The 20,667-nt window shown below is 37.9% G+C and overlaps 1 protein-coding gene across 1 annotated transcript in view; it reads left to right on the forward strand.

Annotated features, from left to right (window-relative positions):
• The first annotated feature begins 3,116 nt into the window (after positions 1–3,116).
• Positions 3,117–20,667, forward strand: part of LOC118021274 — a 44,067-nt gene continuing 26,516 nt past the window's right edge. Inside the window, exons 1-2 of the mRNA XM_035021387.1 lie at positions 3,117–3,121; positions 4,145–4,179. Coding sequence (XP_034877278.1) covers positions 3,117–3,121; positions 4,145–4,179 — 40 coding nt within the window. The remainder of the gene's footprint in view (positions 3,122–4,144; positions 4,180–20,667) is intronic.

Raw genomic sequence — 20,667 nt, forward strand, 5'->3', positions numbered from 1 at the left:
GTTGAATTATAGACAGGCTAGAGAAAGTCGATAATAAGCTGTTAGTATTTTTTAAATGAACACCAAAAAAAGTAATTCTTCAGGAGAAAAATCAAATAAGGTATGTAAACCTGTTTTGAAAATTGTAGAATGTACCATGACCAGAAAGCATTAGGAATTGACTGGTATCTCTAGAAAAATATGCTTACAAATATCACTTTGTTACCATAATTCCTTTCAAATGAAAGATTTTTAAAAAGTAGTTGCATCTTCAGGTTTGGTATGCCTGGCAAGGCCAAACACATTAGTTTGCCAAGACGAGATTTTCTCAGCCCTTTTCATTATTATGATTTTATTTTATACTTGATATAAACCCAAATAAATGAACAGCGATTTCTGAAACTTATCACCTAACACTTGATTCACTTTCCTGTTCAATTGGCATCTCCTGCTTCTTTCTTTGATGAAGAAATTCTCAAACATTTATGTAACCCTGTGTCTACATGCAATTTTTATATTTGGAGCATCTTAATCAGAAACTAAATATGGATTTCATTTCAATATTTGCCTTAGTAATTAGTTTATGAGAACATAAACAAATAAGTGACATCTATTGCCTAATATATTTGTACTTACTTATTTTAGATCAACATAAAATATGTCACTTGAAGAAGAGCATTAGGAAATACTTGTGACAACATGGATTTTGATAAGCTGAATATTGTATAAGGTCTTAGGCTTCCCCGTGTATTCATACTTCTCAGTAGTAAGATCGCACCGAATTGTATCGTCATTAGCTTAAAGGACAATACAGGAGACATACAAAGCCCAGATTAAGAGGCACCTCTTCCTAGTGTGCCGTCATCCCGCCCGTCTCTTTCTAGGTGAACCCAATGAATTTTTAAAACTATTCAACATTAAGTCCTTGAAGGGTCACTCCATCCAGAGATATTTTACGGTTAATATGCCACTCCTAAAGATTGGAAACTGTTTTTTTTTTTTTTTAGATTTTATTTATTTATTTGAGAGAGAGAGAACACACATGAGCAGGGTGAGTGGGAGAGGGTGAAGCAGGCTCTTGACTGAGCAGGGAGCCCTATGCGGGGCTCCATCCCAGGACCCTAGGATCATGACCTGAGCCAAAGGCAGACGCTTAACCCACTGAGCCACCCAGGCTCCCCAAGATTGGGAACTCTTAAGTTCTTCAAAATTAATCAGCAACAGTGGAATTTTAGGTATTATTCATGCTAGAAGTAAGATTCTTTGAAGCCTGAGTTTCTCCTGGAAACTCGCAAGTCAGACTATGTGAAACTACCCAATTTTAGTGCATTTTAGGCTAAAGCCTAGTCAAAGCATATGAAAATTTGTTGAGACTTCTTTATGGAAAAAATATTTTTTAAAAGATAATTTGAAGATTTTATGAAATGCTGTATTTTGCAGAATACTTTGTGATATGCAAAATAGTTCTTGTTTTAGAGCCTCACTGGGAAGCATGTATAAGTACCAATTATTTTAAAGCGAAAGGCCATATATGAAAAGTTTTTTCCAACCTTCAAAATCTCTTGATCTACCTGGCTATAGTTTAATTTTTGTGCAACAATTGTGACATCTGGTGGTTAAACTAAGTAATTCCACTGAAGGGTTTCACATGCTGTTTTCCTTAAATTCTTTTAATACGGGATCTTGCTATTCATACAATACTGTACAAATATCTTTGCATACTTAATCATAAGGGACAAAGACCAAGTAGTGGAATTCCTGAGTGAAAGGATGTATGTATTTAGAATGTTAATATTGTTAATTTACCATTCAAAGAAGTTTGTACCAATTTACACTTCCACTATGACTGGGAGTAGTTATTCACATCATCCCAACAATGTGTATTACCAAATGCATTCATTTTTGTTTTATTTTTAACTTCTATATAAATGGGGCAGTTCATGGGGCAGTTCATCCTCTTATGGCTTTTTTTCCCTTTTTCTTTCTTCTGTTTTTTTTGGCCAGTTGCATTTCATTTATCAGTGAGGTACCAGCCCACATCTTTATCCCATTTTTAGAAATGTACTGGTTCTTGAGCATGTTTTCTGTGTGCATGTGTGTAAAAGGTTTTTGCGTATTGAGGAAGTTAGTCATATTTCTGTCATTTGCACTGAAAACATTTGTCCTTTTTGTCATTTATTGTTTATACTTTGTGATTGTTTTCTACTTTGTAACATTTTAAATTTTTATGTAGTCAGATATAACAATTTTTCCTTTTATAATTTTAATTTTATGTCATATTTTAAATGGGATATTGGCAAGATACGCAGAATTTTGCTTTTGTCTCTATACAATTCTCTACTACTTGAAGATATTAATATGAATGTGAATTATATTATAAAAATTATTTTAAGGGAATATTTCATACCATGGAAAGATAATTAGGATCTATAGTTAGCTGAAAAAACAAATTGTAAAATATAATCCCACTTTAGAAAATAAAAGAATGTTTATGCAAACAAAAAAGACTGTATGGAAATGCACCTAAATGTTAATGATCTCAGAGTTGAAGGATTTGAGTAACTTTTATTGTTTTATTTTTTATTAATTTCTATTTTTTAATCACTCTACAATGTACTATATTACTTTATGATTATAAAAAGTAAAAAAAATTATCAGAATTAATTCCTGTATATAGATTTCTATTCAGTACTTTAAGTATGATTTCATATAGCTTATGTTTTATTCATGCAAAGGCCTAGCACTGCCCTTCTCTCTATGCCCCGCTCCACAGACCTATTTCATTCTTAAGAAGTTTGATTCATCAGACATTTCTTATAAAATAAGATGATATACTCCATTAATACTTTTAAAAAGAGAAATTTCTGGTTCCCGGAGCCAGAAGATAATTGGATACAAAAATATCTGACATGAAGGTTATTTCTTCCACCAAATTTCAGTCATGCAAGACCCTTAATCCTTAGATTTCTCTTCCATACTTGACTGATTTCATCTATATCTTATGTGGGATAAGTAGCAAATACTTCTGTTCTTTGAATTACTTAAAAATTATTTATATAATTATACTCACCCTGTTCCAGAAATAATTTAAAGTAGTAACAACTCACAAAGTTTAAAGCTAAATAAAATATAGCCAGATGACGTAAAATATAAAATAAACAAGCAAAGAAATCAGAACAAAGAAAATAAGAGATAAAGAGTGATAAGATGAAATCTAAGCCCTTAAGGATCAGCACTCTTCTTGAGGGTGAAATTAACCTTTCTAAGCAGTTCCCTCACCACTACCACCCACCCCCTATGAAAGAGACTGGAGTTTGAAAAGGTCACGGTGTCCTGAGATTGAGGCCAGAGGGAAATTATTCAGGTGCAGGAGGTTTACCTGTGACAATAGCATAAACTGGGGCTTCCTGTGGGTCAAGAACAAAGCTAAACTCTTTAAGTCCTGGTTCTGTTTAATCTTCACAATAACCCCATTGTTAGTGGGGAACATTTATTCCTGCTTTCCAAGTTTCCACTTGACTCCCTGGGAGGGAAACAGAGGGGAGTAGTCCTTTGGGCTTCTCAAATCTGCCCCCTTAGTAACTTCTTCCTCCTCTGGACGAGTTTGGGAGAATTGGTGAGTTTGAGAGAAGGAAGGGCAGCTGCAGCGCCTTCCCCGGGAAGGCTTGTTCTCCTGACTGGGAAGGTGGGGGTTTTCTCTGGCCCCCTGCGTACTAAGCTTGCTCTGGAGAGCTCTGTCCTTATACTTGTGGGGTTCTAATGTAGTTCTCAATTCAGCTTTGTCCGTAATAAATGCGACACTGTCCACAACCCTTTATCTGAAACTCCTGGGACCTGGTGGGTGGGTTCCAAGCTTCAAAAATTTTCAGATTTTAGAAATGTTGTATGGTTCATTTATGGTTTCTGGGACAACTCTCCCTTATCAAACATTATTATTTCTGCACTAAAAGGTATGAATATTCACATTGAGTGGGATAAATTAAGACCATATCACATCAATTCAGATCAGATTTTACTGTCAAATGAGTTCAGTTAAATTGGATTTTTCTGCCAAATGAGTTATGAAAACACTTTTGGCTTTTAGAACTTTTTGGATTTTGAATTATAAATAAGAGCTTGCTTGACTGTGTTTTGATCTCTGTGACTTTTGTGTCTACTTTTTCAGTTGGTTCCTCGCCTGCAGAGCAGAGGAAAGCAGAGGTAGGTATACCAAGAAGCTAATAAAGCTTCAGGACTCCTTCTGTGACCTCATAACTTACTTTGTATTTATAATGTCAAATTCTTGCGCTTAATGAGACTCTTCAAAAATATAAGCTTCAGGTCCCACAAAACCTAGGTTCATCTGTAGAGAGAGGTATGATTGTCTTCCCTAAAAGCCCAATAGCCTAAAGGTAGGTACCATTATCATCCCCATTTTACTAAGGAAGAGACTGAAGCAGAGACATTAAATTATTTGGCATCCAGTTGTAAATGGCAAAATCTGTATTCAAACCCAGTGGAACTCCTGAGTTATTGCTTTTAACCATTGCCTTTCTACACCTATGGATAAAAATAATAGCTGACATTCTTTTTCCAATTAAATTTCAGAGGTTAGCCTTTATCCCAACAAAAATAACCTATGGCATCTTAATTTCTATCAAATGTCTTAGTCTGATAAGAGAAAAATGAAATTCTTCAAATAAAATTCTCTAGTAACTTAGGAAAAAAGCACCTACAATAACAAACACTTTGGTACATTTTCTTCCAAAGATAATCCACGAGATTATGTCCTGTTTACAAATTATCATTTTCCTGGGGCGCCTGGGTGGCTCAGTCGTTAAGCATCTGCCTTTGGCTCAGGTCATGGTCCCAGGGTCCTGGGATCAAAACCCCGCATTGGGCTCCCTCCTCTGCGGGAGGCCTGCTTCTCCCTCTCCCACTCCTCCTGCTTGTGTTCCCTCTCTCGCTGTGTCTCTCTCTGTCAAATAAATAAATAAAACCTTAAAAAAAAAAAAACAAAAAACTAAATTATCATTTTCCTGATAGCAAGCCTTTAATGTTAGGCAGAATCTACTCCTTTTCTCCAAAATGTAATTGTATTTGCACTTCCCAACAACTATATTTGGCTTTTCATGAAATTCAATCCAGAAATCAGTGAAAACTGTGTACACAGAATCCTCTAACATTTCTATAACAATAAATGGTTTTGTGTATATATAACCTCATTTCTCTGCATAACAAGCCGCGAGAAAGGGAAACTGAATACCCACATTTTACAAATGAAGACAAGAGAAAGTAACTCCTCCAAGGTCACCAAGTAGTGGTAAAATTGGCACCAAGACTCAGGACATTTCCTCTCCCCTTGTCCAGGGCCAGTATTACCACCTCTGTTTTATAAAAGCTTGAGGGAGAAGTTTCTCCTAAGGGGAAATGTAGAAGGATGTTTATTTAAAGAGCATCGACTCTGGTCATAGAGGCTTCAGGTTGTCTCATGTATAACTTCATCTGCTGGCTAATTGCTAACTTCACGTTTCTAAGAACAACAAACCCCACACATTCAGACTGATTTTTATTTCGTTCTCAAATTGTGTACTTGGCATAAGAGAACAATAAGGAAAATGTTCTGTTCCTCACAGTTACAATACTATTTTAAACATTTTGTTATGAAATATAAAGTTATAGAGAATAATGATGATCTTTTAAAGAGGATAATAACCCACCTACGATATGCCTTAACATTTTGCCATATTTGCTTCAGATATTTTCTCAAGCAATAAAGTCTCAGTGTTTTCCCAATCCCATTCTTTTCTTGCACTACCCAGAGGTAAAACCAGAAAACTAAATTTTGTATATTAATCCGTAAATATTTATATAACACTTTTGCATTTACATGTTCTAAATACAGGTTTTTTTGGTATTTATATAAAAAGGTAAATTTTATCATTTATATAAATATCTTGTATCTACCATTCTGCAATTTGTTTTTTTACACTCAGTGTTGTTTTGGGATTCATGCTGGTTTGAAAGCTAATAGATATATCCCTTTAGCTTTTGTAATATTGTGGATGGGATCTTCATTTCAACATTTCCTATTTGGTTGTAACTGGTATATGAGAACACTGTTAGTTTGGGATCAAGGAAACTTTGTGAACTCGTTTATTAGTTTTAATAACTTGTAGATTCTCTTGGCATTTCCATGTGGGCAATCATCTGAAAATAAGTCCAGGCAAGAATTTTATTTCTCAGTGTGACCTGCTACTTTACATAATAAAAAGCTCCCAGGATATCTGATTTCTAAAATAAAATCATTCTCCAGTATCTACAAGCATATGTTCAAGTGCAGATATTCAGGAAATGCCTTCTTTCCCCCGTCCTGCATGTTTTTCAAAAGGTGTAGTTATAACCATATTCTTTTCTTGCTCTGTCACCCTAAGACTTTATTCTCAGACATTATTGCTTGGTGTGACTTCAAATGGAGCACCAGAAGTTTCAAGAACAAGAAGCAAATGGGTCACTTTTATTTCAAAAAGACCATATTATCCCACTTAACATTATCTGTGATTTTATAGAAGAGTGGAGAAATATTTTGGAGAAATAGTGTTTAGCTTTAGGAAGCTCCTAATCAGATTTCTCTGTAAATTGAAAGAAAGGTGTTCTCTTTTTATTTTTTAATAAAACAAGTTGGAGATGAGATGTGAATTCAACATCATCTGTTCCCATTGAGAAGAAAAGTTAAAGAGTCAGATAATGAAAATCAAGACCAAAGACCCATTATCTTTGTGGCCATTTATTCTGACCACCTATCAGTACTGGGCAAAAAGACCAGTTGTCTTAATAAAGCAAGTCTCCTGGGAAAGCATACTCTGGTTTCCATGTGAACTGGGAGCCAGAGTTTTAACTTTATGTCTTTTCTCATTATTTTGAACTGACATCGTTAAAGGACATTTTTCTAAAACTCTGCTCAATAGAAGACATTATTAAATACCCACTATGTGTCAAATTAGGCCTCTTTGGATGCAAACAATAGGAACTGATTACTTAAGCAAAAAGTTATTGGCACTAGTCTAGGTAGCTCAGAGAGTCAAAGGGAATGTTGATGAAGGGAAAGGGATGAAGGCACTTCTGGGAATCTAGGCAACTAGGAATGAGTGGAGAGTCTCCACAGAGAACTGCCGCTTGTCAGCCCTACACATAGTTCTGTCTGTGTTACCCCACTCAAGATTCAGACTCCTGGAAGAGAGAGACTGGTTTGCCTGACTCATGCTCTGTGGCCCCTCCTTGGTGTGTGTTTTTGGTGGACTGAAGAAGGGTGGCAGGGAGGGCACCTTCGTTTCCATGTCCTTCCAGGAAATCAGGGTTTTTTTACCCAAGTAAAGGGGAGAATTGCTGTACAGGAGGACACAATAGATACTTCATTCCTCCTCCACATGCTTTTATCAAAGCCCAGTGCAGAGGTTTCCTGGCAGAGCCTCTTGGTAGTGGCACAAAAGGGGTCTCAGACCCTAGAAGGAAATAACGCCTCTGAAAGTGGTCCTGAGAATGTGTGGAGGGGAGCCTCCATCAAGTCCACCAAGGACAGCAGGCTGCCAGCGTGGATCTGAGTCCTCTTGAAGAAAGTAGCCTTATCACACACACGAAAAATGGGCTTAAGCCTTTTAAAGATTTGTATTTATTTATTTATTTTTTAAAGATTTTATTTGACACAGAGAGAGAGACAGACAGACAGACAGACAGCAAGCACAAGCAAGCGGGAACGGCAGGCAGGGGAGAAGCAGGCTCCTGGCCGAGCAAGGAGCCTGATGCAGGACTCCACCCCAGGATCCCGGGATCACGACCCGAGCTGAAGGCAGCCGCTCAACTGACTGAGCCACCCAGGTGCCCCAGATTTGTATTTATTTTAAAGAGAGAGCGTGGGTGCCAACAGGGAGAGGAGCAGAGGGAGAGGGACAAGCAGACTCTGCCCTGAGTGCAGAGCCCAACCCAGGGGCTTGATCCCCGAGATCATGACCTGAGCCGAAATCAAGAGTCAAATGCTTAAGTGACTGAGACACCCAGGGGCCCCGGGGCTAAGGCTTTAGAACTGAGAAGTGTCTGCTTGGTGGACACTTATGGGTAGGTTGACCTAGATGGCTTCCAGGAAAGCAAAAAGGTCCTCTAAAGGGACTTTTTTTTTTTAACTTCAGACTATTGTTAGAGCAGTTAGCTAGCTCTGCCAAGGGAGTTCTGTGGTGCCTGTCTCCCTGTTTGATGCCTCGGCTCCACTACATAGCCAGGGAGGTTTCTCCCTAAAACATCTCTCCCATCATTCTTTTTTGCTTCTGTTGCTGCTCCCGTTGCCTTTGCCTATAAAGCAGGTAAATGTGCAGACTCCAAAGTGGACCACCTTAGTTCAAATCCTGAATCTTCTACCTACTTTCTGGTGACCCTCTATATCCCTATCCTGGCTAATCCGAGTGACCGTTGTTGCTAATATCTAATCACTTATAGCTCTCCAGTCTTCCCTCCTTCTTTGTAACATTTATTAAGATACCCAATCATAGTATTACCCCCTTTTCCTGAGAGCATCCAATGCAGAGGAAAGTCTTACTTCCTTAAGCCCTTCCCCAAGCACAAGGCCAAATCCTTTAACAACTCCTTTCAAACACCCTCTTACTGAGATACCCCACATTTTCCCATGTTGTGCATCTTCCTGCTCTGTTCTAAGAAATACACCCCATGTGTTCAACTTCAGGTGTGTTCCTGGTGGTCTTTAGCTGGAGGGTATTGGCACAATCATGGGTTTTGAAATTTCAGTGACCTGGTTTAGCATTCTGGCTCCATTAACCAGCTATATGAACTCACAGGTCTCTTAACCTCTCTGTACCTCAGTCTCCTCATTTGTAAAATGGAGGTAGTTGTAGCACTTTTCTATCTGAACTGTTATGAGTATTAACATGTAAAGAGCTTAGCACAGCGCCTGACACATAAGTTATCAATAAATATTTGCTATTTTTATTTGCTCAGCAATAGTAGAATTTTCTTACTTTAACAGAATACTAATTCCAAGATTTGCATTTGATTTTGTCCTTTGATTTGCATTTGATTTTGTCCTTTGATTGGTGGAATTATCCTTGATTTTATTCCATGATTCTTGCCAAATTACATAAATTTGAATTCCAGTGTATGTGTGTGAATGTGTGCATGCAGGCATTTGCTGAGAGGATGAAAGGAGGGCCTAACATTTACTGAACATTACATACCAGACACTTTGCTGGGGTTGTTTATTTTTTGTAATGAACAAAAGCTAAGGGGATTTTCATGAAAAACTTTTTGAAGCTAGATGCACAATTTTCCAGCAGAGCTGCAAACAGTTCTGCTGAAAAAAAGGGCCACTTAGCCATTCTCCTGAGGAGTTTGAGTCTGATTTAAGTCTGAAGCAAGGATTTAGATTTAATTTTCCTGCAAGGGGTAGAAAAATTCTCTGCCAAAGACGTGACCTTCAAATTTTTTTTTTTCCACAAAATGCCTTTCAGAGCCTGCAAAACAAAGTTAACTCACATGAAAATGTAGATCAAGTTAAGATATGAAATCACATATGCTATTTACTGGCTCTATAGAAGTTTGACAGCAGAGTTTAGGTTGTGACAAGCTTCAAGATATCTGAGAAGACCTTTCATTTCAGGGTCTGGAATGATTAAATGATTAAAATTGCTTTTTAATAATTAAACGTGCCATCTGTATAAGGTAGAGCATGACCTTTCACCCAGGTCTCTCAGGCTGTTCTAGAATTTCTGCAGTTGGCACATATGGTATCAGAAATCCATTGCTATTCTTCCTTTGAAATATTAGAGGAGCAGACTTAGAGCAGCTGTTTTTGGGCTGCCAGATTTCATTGAAATGTGGGTTTTAAAAGCCCTTGGCTTGTCATTTTGAGTTAGCTTACCTTAATCACAAATTTCACCATAATATAATTCAACTGATGCCTGAAACTCAATATAGCAGAACATTTGCTGAACAATGCACTTAACAACACTAACCAACCAGAATGTATGTTTTCCTTCAAAATGTCCCTTTCGGGGCACCTTTGTGGCTCAGTTGGTTAAGCGTCTGCCTTTGGCTCAGGTCATGATCCCGGGGTCCTGGGATAGAGCCCCGAGTCTGACTCCCTGCTCAGCGGGGAGCCTGCTTCTCCCTCTCTCTCTGCTGCTCCCACTGTTTGTGCTCACTCTCTTTATCTGTCAAATAAATAAATAAAATCTTTTTTTTTTTAAGATTTTTTTTATTTATTTGTTTGACACAGAGAGAGATAGTGAGAGCAGGAACACAAGCAGTGGGAGAGGGAGAGGGAGAAGCAGGCTTCCTGCTGAGCAGGGAGCCCGATGCGGGGCTCGATCCCAGGACCCTGGGACCATGACCTGAGCTGAAGGCAGACGCTTAACGACTGAGCCACGCAGGCGCCACCCAGACTGCCTAGTTTTGTTTTGTTTTGTTTTAAAGATTTTGCTTATTTATTTGACAGGGAGAGATAAACAGCGAGAGAGAGAACACAAGCAGGAGAGTGGGAGAGGGAGAAGCAGGCTTCCCGCCGAGCAGGGAGCCCAATGTGGGACTCGATCCCAGGACCCTGGGATCATGACCTGAGCCGAAGGCAGGCGCCCAACCGACTGAGCCACCCCGGCGCCCCATATAAATAAAATCTTTAAAAAAAAAAGTCCCTTTCATGTTATATGTGCCCTCAAAAATGTCTAATAGCTTATAAGCATTCCTTTTCTATAGCAACAAAATACAAGAAAGCAGTCTCCACCATGCTGTCTTTCCCCTGGTGGGCCGTGTAAAAGGGAATATGACATTTGGAGAACTACCTGCTCTACTATTGCAGTACTACTGAAAAATTGATGCAACCCAGTCATTAAGCCAACTGTAGTAATTAGATAGCAAGCAATGAGTACACTTGCATATTTGTCTCAAATGTCATTTCAGACAACTTCCATAGCTCAGAGATTGACAGATATAATGGTCAGAACAAAGGAATATCAGTCACCATAAACATAATTTCTGTGTGTTGGGGTTGGCTTTCATAGTGCTCACTAATTAATCCGTAGTATCCTGGAGACTTTTCATCTGCTGGCCTTCAACAGGCTGTTTAGTTATTAAAGTTCAGCTTTGAGACTCCATTTGAATGCTTTAAGTACTGACTTAGTGCTTCCTTTGAAAATAAACTCAATTCAACATTTGCATTTAAAAGTGGATTTTTAATCTAGAAGCAAAGACAAGGGAGCTAGTCTTATTTTAAAATATGCTGCAAATTTTATTTTTAAAAGCCAATCCATGGGAGAAACTCTCTTAGAATCTGCTATTTAAATTTTTGCTCACATAAACTTATAGCTGGGGATCAAGAAAAACTATCGTGTTTGCCTTATTGTATTCAGGAACCAGAGGAAATTCACTGGGTGTTACAACATAAGATAAAATAAGGTACATTTGCCCTTTTTACCCGCAGCAAGATTTTTAAGCCAACGGACAGATAATAAGTATTTATTTATTTATTTATTTATTTATTTATTTATTTATTTAAAAAAATGTTTATTTCTGAGTTAGGTGATTTTATATATATACATAGACACAGACATGTGCACTTGCGCACAGGATTTATAAATCAAAGGGGAGGACTTTTCACTTTGTGAAGGAAAGGTATGCTGCTTATTTACCAGCTCACCTTCCAAATCCATTTTTGACCCTTCTCTTCCCTGCCCTGACCTCTACAGATCACCTTACCCGAGTTTCTTTGTCCCTCTGGCTTTGGGGAGGTAGATAGTAGAGAGAGCTCGGGGTATTTATTCCCTCTGCTCCCTGAGCCAAACTACGTTTCCCCAACTTTATGACCGCAGCTCTTATCAGCCAGTCCCTCTCCAGTTCTCTTCAGATTGTGGTCTCTCAGGCCCCACTTTGCCCCTTCAGTTCCAGGACTGGTAAGAGCTTCCCTTTGGTGGTCGGTCATCCCTGGGTGCTCCACCATCCTTTGTTCTTGTCATTCCTGCCCATGCCTCACTATTCAGTCCTCTGCTTGACTTCTCTTCATTTAACTCTCCTGCTGGTGTCTTGACTGACACAGAAAGAAGGAATACAGAAAGTCAAGAAAGATAATATGGAGGTTCCTATACCTTTGAATGTTCTACAGATACACTTTGGTAAATCGGAGCAAAGTTATTATCCCAGCTAAAAACATGTTTCTCTTGCCACCAGCAGGTGGCATTAGCAGTCATATCAGTCATGTAGGGCTGTGCATTGTTCTTTTTTTTTAGTCTGTTGGCTATTGTGATATTGTGATTTATAAAAAGAAATATATATTTGGTCTTCATCCATATTTTTGGCTCAGAGCTCCCTAAAACCCTTGGAATTTCCTGAGTGAGAAGAGCAATAAAATTGTCTTTTGTTATGTTCATGAGGCGACTTTTAGAAAGCACCTAGGGATGGGGGCTGGTAGCCAGAACCAACCCTGTGATTTGAGGGTTGGAACTTGTACTTCTATTTCCCCCCTCCCCCACCTCTAGGGAAGGGAAATGGGCTGGAGGTTTGAATCAATTGCCAATGGCCAAAGTTTAATCAGTCATGCCTCGTCATGAAGCCTTTGTAAAAACTAAAAAGGACTGGGTTCAAAGAACTCCCAGGTTGGTGAACCTATGGAGATTTGGGGAGAGAGGCATGCCTGGGGAGGGCATGGAAGCTCTGTGTTCTTTCTCCATACCATGTGCTGTGCATCTCTTCATTCTGGCTGTTCCTGACTTAATCCCAAGTGGTCTAGTAAGTAAAGTGTTTCTCTGAGATCTGTGAGCTACTCTAGCAAATTAATCAAACTCAAGAGGGAGGTCATGGGAACCCCTAATTTATAGCTGGTTGGTCAGAGGCACAGGTGATAGCCTGGGTTTGTGATAGGTATCTGAAGTTTGTGGGGACAGTCTTGTAGGACTGAACCCTTAACCTGTGGAATCTGATGTTACCTCTGGGTAAATAGTGTCAGAATTGAGTTGAACTGTAGAAACATAGCTGATGTCCAGAGTATTGTTTGCTGGTGTTGGGGGGACTACCCTTCCCCCACTGCCTACACATTGAAATTGGTGACCAAAACCTAAAAGAGCTATTTTTCTCTATTTTTAAAATGTTATACAAACATTAATTCTATCTACCGAGAAAAGCAAAAGCTGTGAAAGAGTTGAAAAACTATTTTAATAGGCACACATTTACTTTTGATAAAGGCAAGAGTAAAGATGATTTGGAAAAAATGCAAAGGAGAAAGAAAACAAATTTTGCATGTGCACAAGGAATGAAATTCTTATGTACTGACAAATAGACAGTAATCCACAAAAGACTAATCCAAGAGGCTGAGGCAATGAAAAAAATGTGTGTGTGTGTGTGTGTGTGTGTGTGACTAAAGGATCATAATTAACACAATTAATGCCTGTTAGCATTAGGAAAGGGCTAGGAATTTGTTCCAAAACTTAAAATGAGGAATGACTTTGAGGCTTCTCTCCTGGGTGACTGGATGGATATTAATGCTATGAATCAAATTCAGAAAACAGGAGGAAGAACAAATTTGATAGAAAATGTCAGGGAACAAGAATTCCTGTCCCCTTCAAGGGTCGTTCTAGCTGGACTAGGAATCAAATTGACATGAGAAAGATTAACAGGAGAAAATCGAATGTAATAGTGTATGCCCAAGGAATCCATGCAGACATGGAAGTTCCAAAGATAGTCAGGCAAAATGAGGAATATATGTCATCCTACCCCAAGTGGGTAGGTGTCTGGGACTTCAGAGGAAAGGAATGCACTTCACAGAGTGATAAAAAGAGCAGATGTTTGGTAATTAGACGTTTGCTCTGCTATACAAATGGGTGACTCAGATAAAATTTATCCCTGCTATTAATCCTTATTCTGGGAGAGACTCCCCAATTTAGATTCTTCTATGTAGTTAAGGGAGAGGCAAAAGTTTCTCTTGAGCCTGTAGGGTCTTGATTGCTGATTGCCTTCAGTTCAGAATAATCTTCATGCCCAAGTGGCCCATCCTCGGGTGGCCTGTCCTTGGCCCTACTGGAAGATGCCTCTGACTTTGGGCACACTGAGTTTAAGGTGTCTGAAGGACATTCAGGTAGAGATTTCTAGATGGAACTTGCAAGTGTAAGACCAGAACTAAGGTGATAAATGATTTTGGGATATAGCTTTAATTTTTAAAAGTATTTATTGAGCACCTACTATATGCTAGGCACTATTGTTAAGGTTGGGTTATATCAGTAAACAAAGGAGAAAAAAAAACCCTACTCTGTGGAGCTTATATTCTGGTGGACAGGAGAAAGGAAAATAGCAATAACATAATAAGTAAATTATACAGTGTTTTAGGTAATATGATACCTGGGAACAATAGAGCATAGTAAAGGGATTGGGATTGCTGATATGAACAGATGTGGGTTCCAAATATTCTGAGGTGGTTCAGATTAAGCCTCATTGAGAAGATGCCATTTAAGCAAAGACTTGGAGGACCTGAGGAAGTTAGCCAATGGGCTATCTGAAGGAAGTGTGTTCCAGACACCATAAAGGTTCTGAGATGACAGCATGTCTGATGTATTTGAGAAACAACAAAGATGCCAGCATGGCTGTAGCCTAATCACACAAGAGGACAGTAATAGTAGATGATGCCAGAGAGGCAAGGTGGAGAAGTGTCAGATCACATAGGCGTCAGCTTTTTGTAAAAAGCTGGGGTATTACTCTGAGTCAGATGGAAGGTTCTGAATAGAGGTGTTCCCTAGCTTGACTGACTTCCTTCCTTCCTATTTATTTTTATTTATTTATTTACTTATTTATTTATTCTTTTTATTAAGTTTTGAATTTTAATTCCAGTATAGTTAACATACAATGTTATATTAGTTTCAGGTGTACAATATAGTGATTCAACAATTTTACACATTGCTCATTGCCATCGCGATAAGTGTACTTTTAATCCCCTTCACCTATTTCACCCATCCCCCACCCACTTCCCCTGGGAACACTCAGTTTGTTCTCTATAATTAAGAGTCTGTTTCTTGGTTTGTCTCTCTCTTTTTTCCCCTTTGTTCATTTGTTTTGTTTCTTAAATTCCACATATAAGTGAAATCATATGGTATTTGTCTTTCTCTGACTGACCTATTTCACTTACCGTTACACTCTCTAGCTCCATCCGTTTCATTGCAAATGGAAAGATTTCATTCTAAGGCTGAATTTTATATATATATATATATATATATATATATATATATATATATATATATATATATATACCACATCTTCTTTATCTATTCATTAGTTGATGGACAATTGAGCTGCTTCCATAATTTGGCTATTGTAAATGGTGCTGCAATAAACATAGGGGTGCATGTATCACTCTGAATTAGTGTTTTTGTATTTTGGGGGTAAATACTTAGTAATGAGATTATTGGATCATAGGGTAGTACTCTTTAACTTTTTGCGGAAACTCCATACTGTTTTCCACAGTGGCTGCACCAGTTTGCATTCCCATCAACAGTGCCAAAGGGTTCCTTTTTCTCCACATCCTCACCAACATTTGTTGTTTCTTGTGTTTTTGATTTTAGCCATTCTGACAGGTGTGAGGTGATATCTCATTGTAGTTTTGATTTGCATTTTACTGATGATGAGTGATGTTGAGCATCTTTTCATGTGTCTGTTAACCATCTGTATACCTTCCTTAGAGAAATGTCCATGTCTTCTGCCCATTTTAACTGGATTGTTTGTGTTTTGGGTGTTGAGTTTTATAAGTTCTTGATATATTTTGGATACTAACTTTTTATCAGATATGTCATTTGCAAATATCTTCTCCCATTCTATAGGTTGTTTTTAGTTTTGTTGGTTGTTGCCTTTGCTGTGCAGAAGGTTTTTATTTTGATGTAGTCCCAACAGTTCATTTTTGCTTGTTTTTCTCTTGCCTCAGGAGACCTATCTAGAAAAATGTCACTATGGCCAGTGTCAGAGCAATTACTGCCTGTGCTCTCTTCTAGGATTTTTATGGTTTCAGGTCTCACATTTAGGTCTTTAATCCATTTTGAGCTTATTTTTGTGTATGGTATAAGAAAGTGGTCCGTTTCATTCTTTTGCATGTAACTGTTCAGTTTTCTCAGCACCATTTGTTGAAGAGACTGTCTTTTTCCCATTGCATATTCTTGCCTCTTTTGTCAAAGATTAATTGACCATATAATCATGGATTTGTTTCTAGGCTTTCTAGTCTACTCCATTGATCTATATGTCTATTTTTGTGCCAGTATCATACTGTTCTGATTACTATAGCTTTGTAGTATAACTTGAAATCTGGAATTGTGATACCTCCAGCTTTGTTTTTCTTTTTCAAAATTGTTTTGGCTATTCTGGGTCTTTTGTGGTTCCGTACAAATTTAGGATTATTTGTTCTAGTTCTGTGGAAAAATGCTGTTGGTATTTTGATAGGGATTGCATTAAATCTGTAGATTGCTCTGGGTATCATGGGCATTTTAACAGTATTTGTTCTTCCAAACCATAAGCATGGGATATCTTTCCATTTGTTTGTGTCACCTTCAATTTCTTTCATCAGTGTTTTATAGTTTTCAGAGTACAGGTCTTTCACCTCTCTGGTTAAGTTTATTTCTAGGTATTTTATTCTTTTTTGGAACAACTATAAATGGGATTGCTTTCTTAATTTCTGTTGTTTTATTATTAGTGTATAGAAATGCAATGGATTTCTATACATTGATTTTGTATCCTGCAACTTTACTGAATTTATTTATCAGGTCTAGTAGTTTTGGTGGCGTCTTTAGGGCTTTCTATATAGAGTATAATGTCATCTGCAAATAGTGAAAGTTTTATTCCTTGCTTACCAAATTGTATGCCTTTTATTCCTTTTTGTTGCCTGATTGCTGTGGCTAGGACTTCATTACTATGTTGAATAAAAGTGGTAAGAGTGGACATTCTTGTCTTGTTCCTGATCTTAGAGGGAAAGCTCTCAGTTTTTCACATTGAGTATGATGTTCGCTGTGGGTTTTTCATATATGGCCTTTATCATGTTGAAGTATGTTCCCTCTAAACCTACCTTGTTGAGGGTTTTTTCATAAATGGTTGTTGTACTTTGTCAAGTGTTTTTTCTGCATCTATTGAAATGATCATATGGTTTTTATTCTTTTTCTTGTTGATATGATGTATTACATTGATTGATTTGTGAATACTGAACCACCTTTTTGCATCCTGGGAATCAATTCCACTTGATCATGGTGCATGATTTTTTAAAATATATTGTTGGATTTGGTTTGCTAATATTTTGTTGACGATTTTTACATCTGTGTTCATCAGAGATATTTGCCTGTAGTTCTTTTTTCTTGTGTCTTTGTCTGGTTTTGGTATCTGCATGCCTTATAGGATGAATTTGGAAGTCTTCCTTCCTTTTATATTTTTTGAAATAGTTGAGAAGAACAAGTATTAACTCTTCTTTAAATGTTTGGTGGAATTCACCTGTGAAGCCATCTGGCCCTGGACTTTTGTTTGTTGGGAGTTTTTTGATTACTGATTCAATTTCATTGCTGATAGGTCTGTTCATATTTTCTATTTCTTCCTGATTCAATTTTGGGAGGTTATATGTTTCTAGGTATTTATCCATTTCTTCTAGGTTGTCTAATTTGTTGGCATATAATTTTTCATAATATTCTCTTGTAATCCCTCATATTTCTGGGGTGTCAGTTGTTATTTCTCCTCTTTCATTTCTGAATTTGTTTGAGTTTTCTTTCTTTTTTTTTTATGAGTCTGGCTAAAGATATCAATTTTATTGATTTTTTCAAAGAACCAGCTCCTGGTTTCATTGACCTGTTCTTTTCTTTCTTTCCTTTTTTTTTTGGTTTCTATTTCATTTATTCTGTTCTAATCTTTATTATTTTCTTCCTCTATTGGTTTGGGGTTTCATATGTTTTTCTTTTCCTAGCTCCTTTAGGTGTAAGTTTAGGTTGTTTACTTGAGATTTTTCTTATATCTTGTGGTGGGCCTGTATTGTTCTAAACCTCCCTCTTAGAACAGCTTTTGCTACATCCCAAAGATTTTGGACCATTGTGTTTTCATTTCCATTTGTCTCCTTGTATTTTTTAATTTCCTCTTTGATTTCTTGGTTGACCCATTCATTGTTTAGTAGCATGTTATTTAACATCCATGTATTTATGCTCTTTTCAGATTTTTCTTGTGGTTGATTTCTTTTTTTTTTTTTTTAAGAGACACAGCGAAAGAGGGAACACAAGCAGGGGAATTGGGAGAGAGAGAAGCAGGCTTCCTGCTGAGCAGGGAGCCCAATGTGGGGCTGGATCGCAGGAACCTGGGATCATGAACTGAGCCGAAGGCAGACGCTTAACAACTGAGCCACCCAGGCACCCCTTGTGGCTGACTTCTAGTTTCATAGCATTTTCATCAGAAAACATGCATGGCATGACTTTGATCTTTTTTAGTTTGTTAAGACTTGCTTTATGGCCTGATATATGATGTATTCTGGAGAATGTTCCATGTGCACTTGAAAAGAATGTGTTTTCTGCTGACCTAGAATGTTCTTTTTTTTTTTTTTTAAAGATTTTATTTATTTATTTGACAGAGAGAGAGACAGCGAGAGCAGGAACACAAGTAGGGGGAATGGGAGAGGGAGAAGCAGGCCTCCCGCCGAGCAGGGAGCCCGATGCGGGACTCGATCCCAGGACCCCGGGATCATGACCCGAGCCGAAGGCAGGCACTCAATGACTGAGCCACCCAGGCGCCCGACCTAGGATGTTCTAAGGGCACCTGGGCAGCTCCATTGGTTAAGCCTCTGCCTTTGCCTCAGATCATGATCTCAGGGTCCTGGGATCGAGCCCTGAATTGGGCTCCCTGCTCAGCAGGGTATCTGTTTCTCCCTCTCTTTCTGCCCCTCCCCCACCCCGCTCATGCCTCCCCCCCGCCGTTCAAGTAAATACATAAAATCTTAAAAAAAAAAAAAAAAAGGATGGGATGTTCTGAATATATCTGTTAAATCAAGCTTGTCCAATGTGTCATTCAAAGCCACTCTTCCCTTGTTGATTTTCTGTTTGGATAATCTGTCCATTGATGTAAGTGGGGTGTTAAAGTCCCTTACTATTATTATATTACTATTGATTACTTCCTTTATATTTGTTATTAACTGCTTTAAGTATTTGGGTGCTCCCACTTTGAGTGCATAAATACTTACAATTGAATCATATAAAAAACTAATGATGTTCTATACGTTGGCTAATTGAATTTAAATAAAAAATATTTACAGTTGTTATATTTTCTTGTTGGATTGTCCCCTTAATGATTATATAGTGTCCTTCTTTGTCTCTTGTTATAGTCTCTGTTTTAAACTCTGTTTTGCCTGATACAAGTTTTGCTACCCTGGGTTTCTTTTCACAGCCATTTGCATGATAAATGCTTCTCTATCTCTTCACTTTCAATCTACATGTGTCTTTAGGTCTGAAAGGAGTCTCTTATAGGTAGCATATGAGTGGGTCTTTTTTTTTTTTTTAATCCCATTCTGTCAGCCTAAATCCTATGATTGGAGTGTTTGGTCCCCTTACATTGAAAGTAATTATTGATAGGTAGGTATTTATTGCCATTTCGTTACTTGTTTTATGGTTGTTTTTGTAGTTTTTCTCGGTCCTTTCTTATCTTGCTCTCTTCTCTCATGATTAGTTGTCTTTCTTTAGTGATATACTTTGATTCCTTTCTCTTTATTTTTTGCATATCTATTACTGGTTTTGTGGTTACCATTTGGTTTGTATATAACATCTTCTGTATATAACAGTCTATATTAGGTTGATGGTCGCTTAAGTTTGAACCCATTCTTTACTCCTGTCCTCCTCACGTTTTAGTTATATGATGTCATACTTTATATACTTTTATTTTGTGAGTCCCCTTGATTGGCTTTTTACAGATACACTCATTTTTACTGCTTTTGTGTATCCTACTTTTTATTACTCTTGCTTATGGTCTTTGCTTTCCACTTTAAGAGTAATGTAGGGCTGGTTTAGTGGCCGTGAATTCCTTTATTTTTTGTCTGAGAAACACTTTATCTCTTCAATTCTGAATGATAAACTTGCTAGATAGAGTTTTCTTGGCTGCAGAATTTTTCCTTTCAGCTCTTTGAATATGTCATGCCGTTTTCTTCTGGCCTGCAAGATTTCTGCTAAAAAATCAGCAGGTAGCCTTATGGGGTTTCCCTTGTATGTAACTGCTTTATTTTCTCTTGTTGCTTTTCAAATTATTTCTTTATCACTACTTTTTGTCATCTTAACTACTATGTGTCTTTTTTTCTTTTAAGATTTTATCCATTTACTTGAGAGACAGCAAGCTAGAGAGAGAGAGCGAGCATGAGCAGGGGGAGGGACAGAGGGAGAAGCAGACTCCCTGCTGAGCAGGGAGCCCAATGCGGGGCCTGATCCCAGGACCCTAAGATCATGACCTGAGCAAAAGGCAGACACCCAACCGATTGAATTACCCAGGTGCCCCCCCCCCCCTTTGTGTCTTGATGTGGACCTCCTTGGGTTGATTTTTTTGGGGGGAGCAAGATCATAAGTTTTGAACATGTAGAGATGAAATGTTTGTTTGACATTGTTTGAAGATGTTGAATAAGTATTTTGAAATATTTGACTGGAGACAGGAAAGGTCCAAGCTGGAGATATAAACTTAGGAGTCAGCAGCACA

This window comes from Mirounga leonina, unplaced genomic scaffold, assembly GCF_011800145.1.
Source record: "Mirounga leonina isolate KUSES-001 unplaced genomic scaffold, KU_Mleo_1.0 Mir_174, whole genome shotgun sequence".
NCBI classification, from domain to species: Eukaryota; Metazoa; Chordata; class Mammalia; order Carnivora; family Phocidae; genus Mirounga; species Mirounga leonina.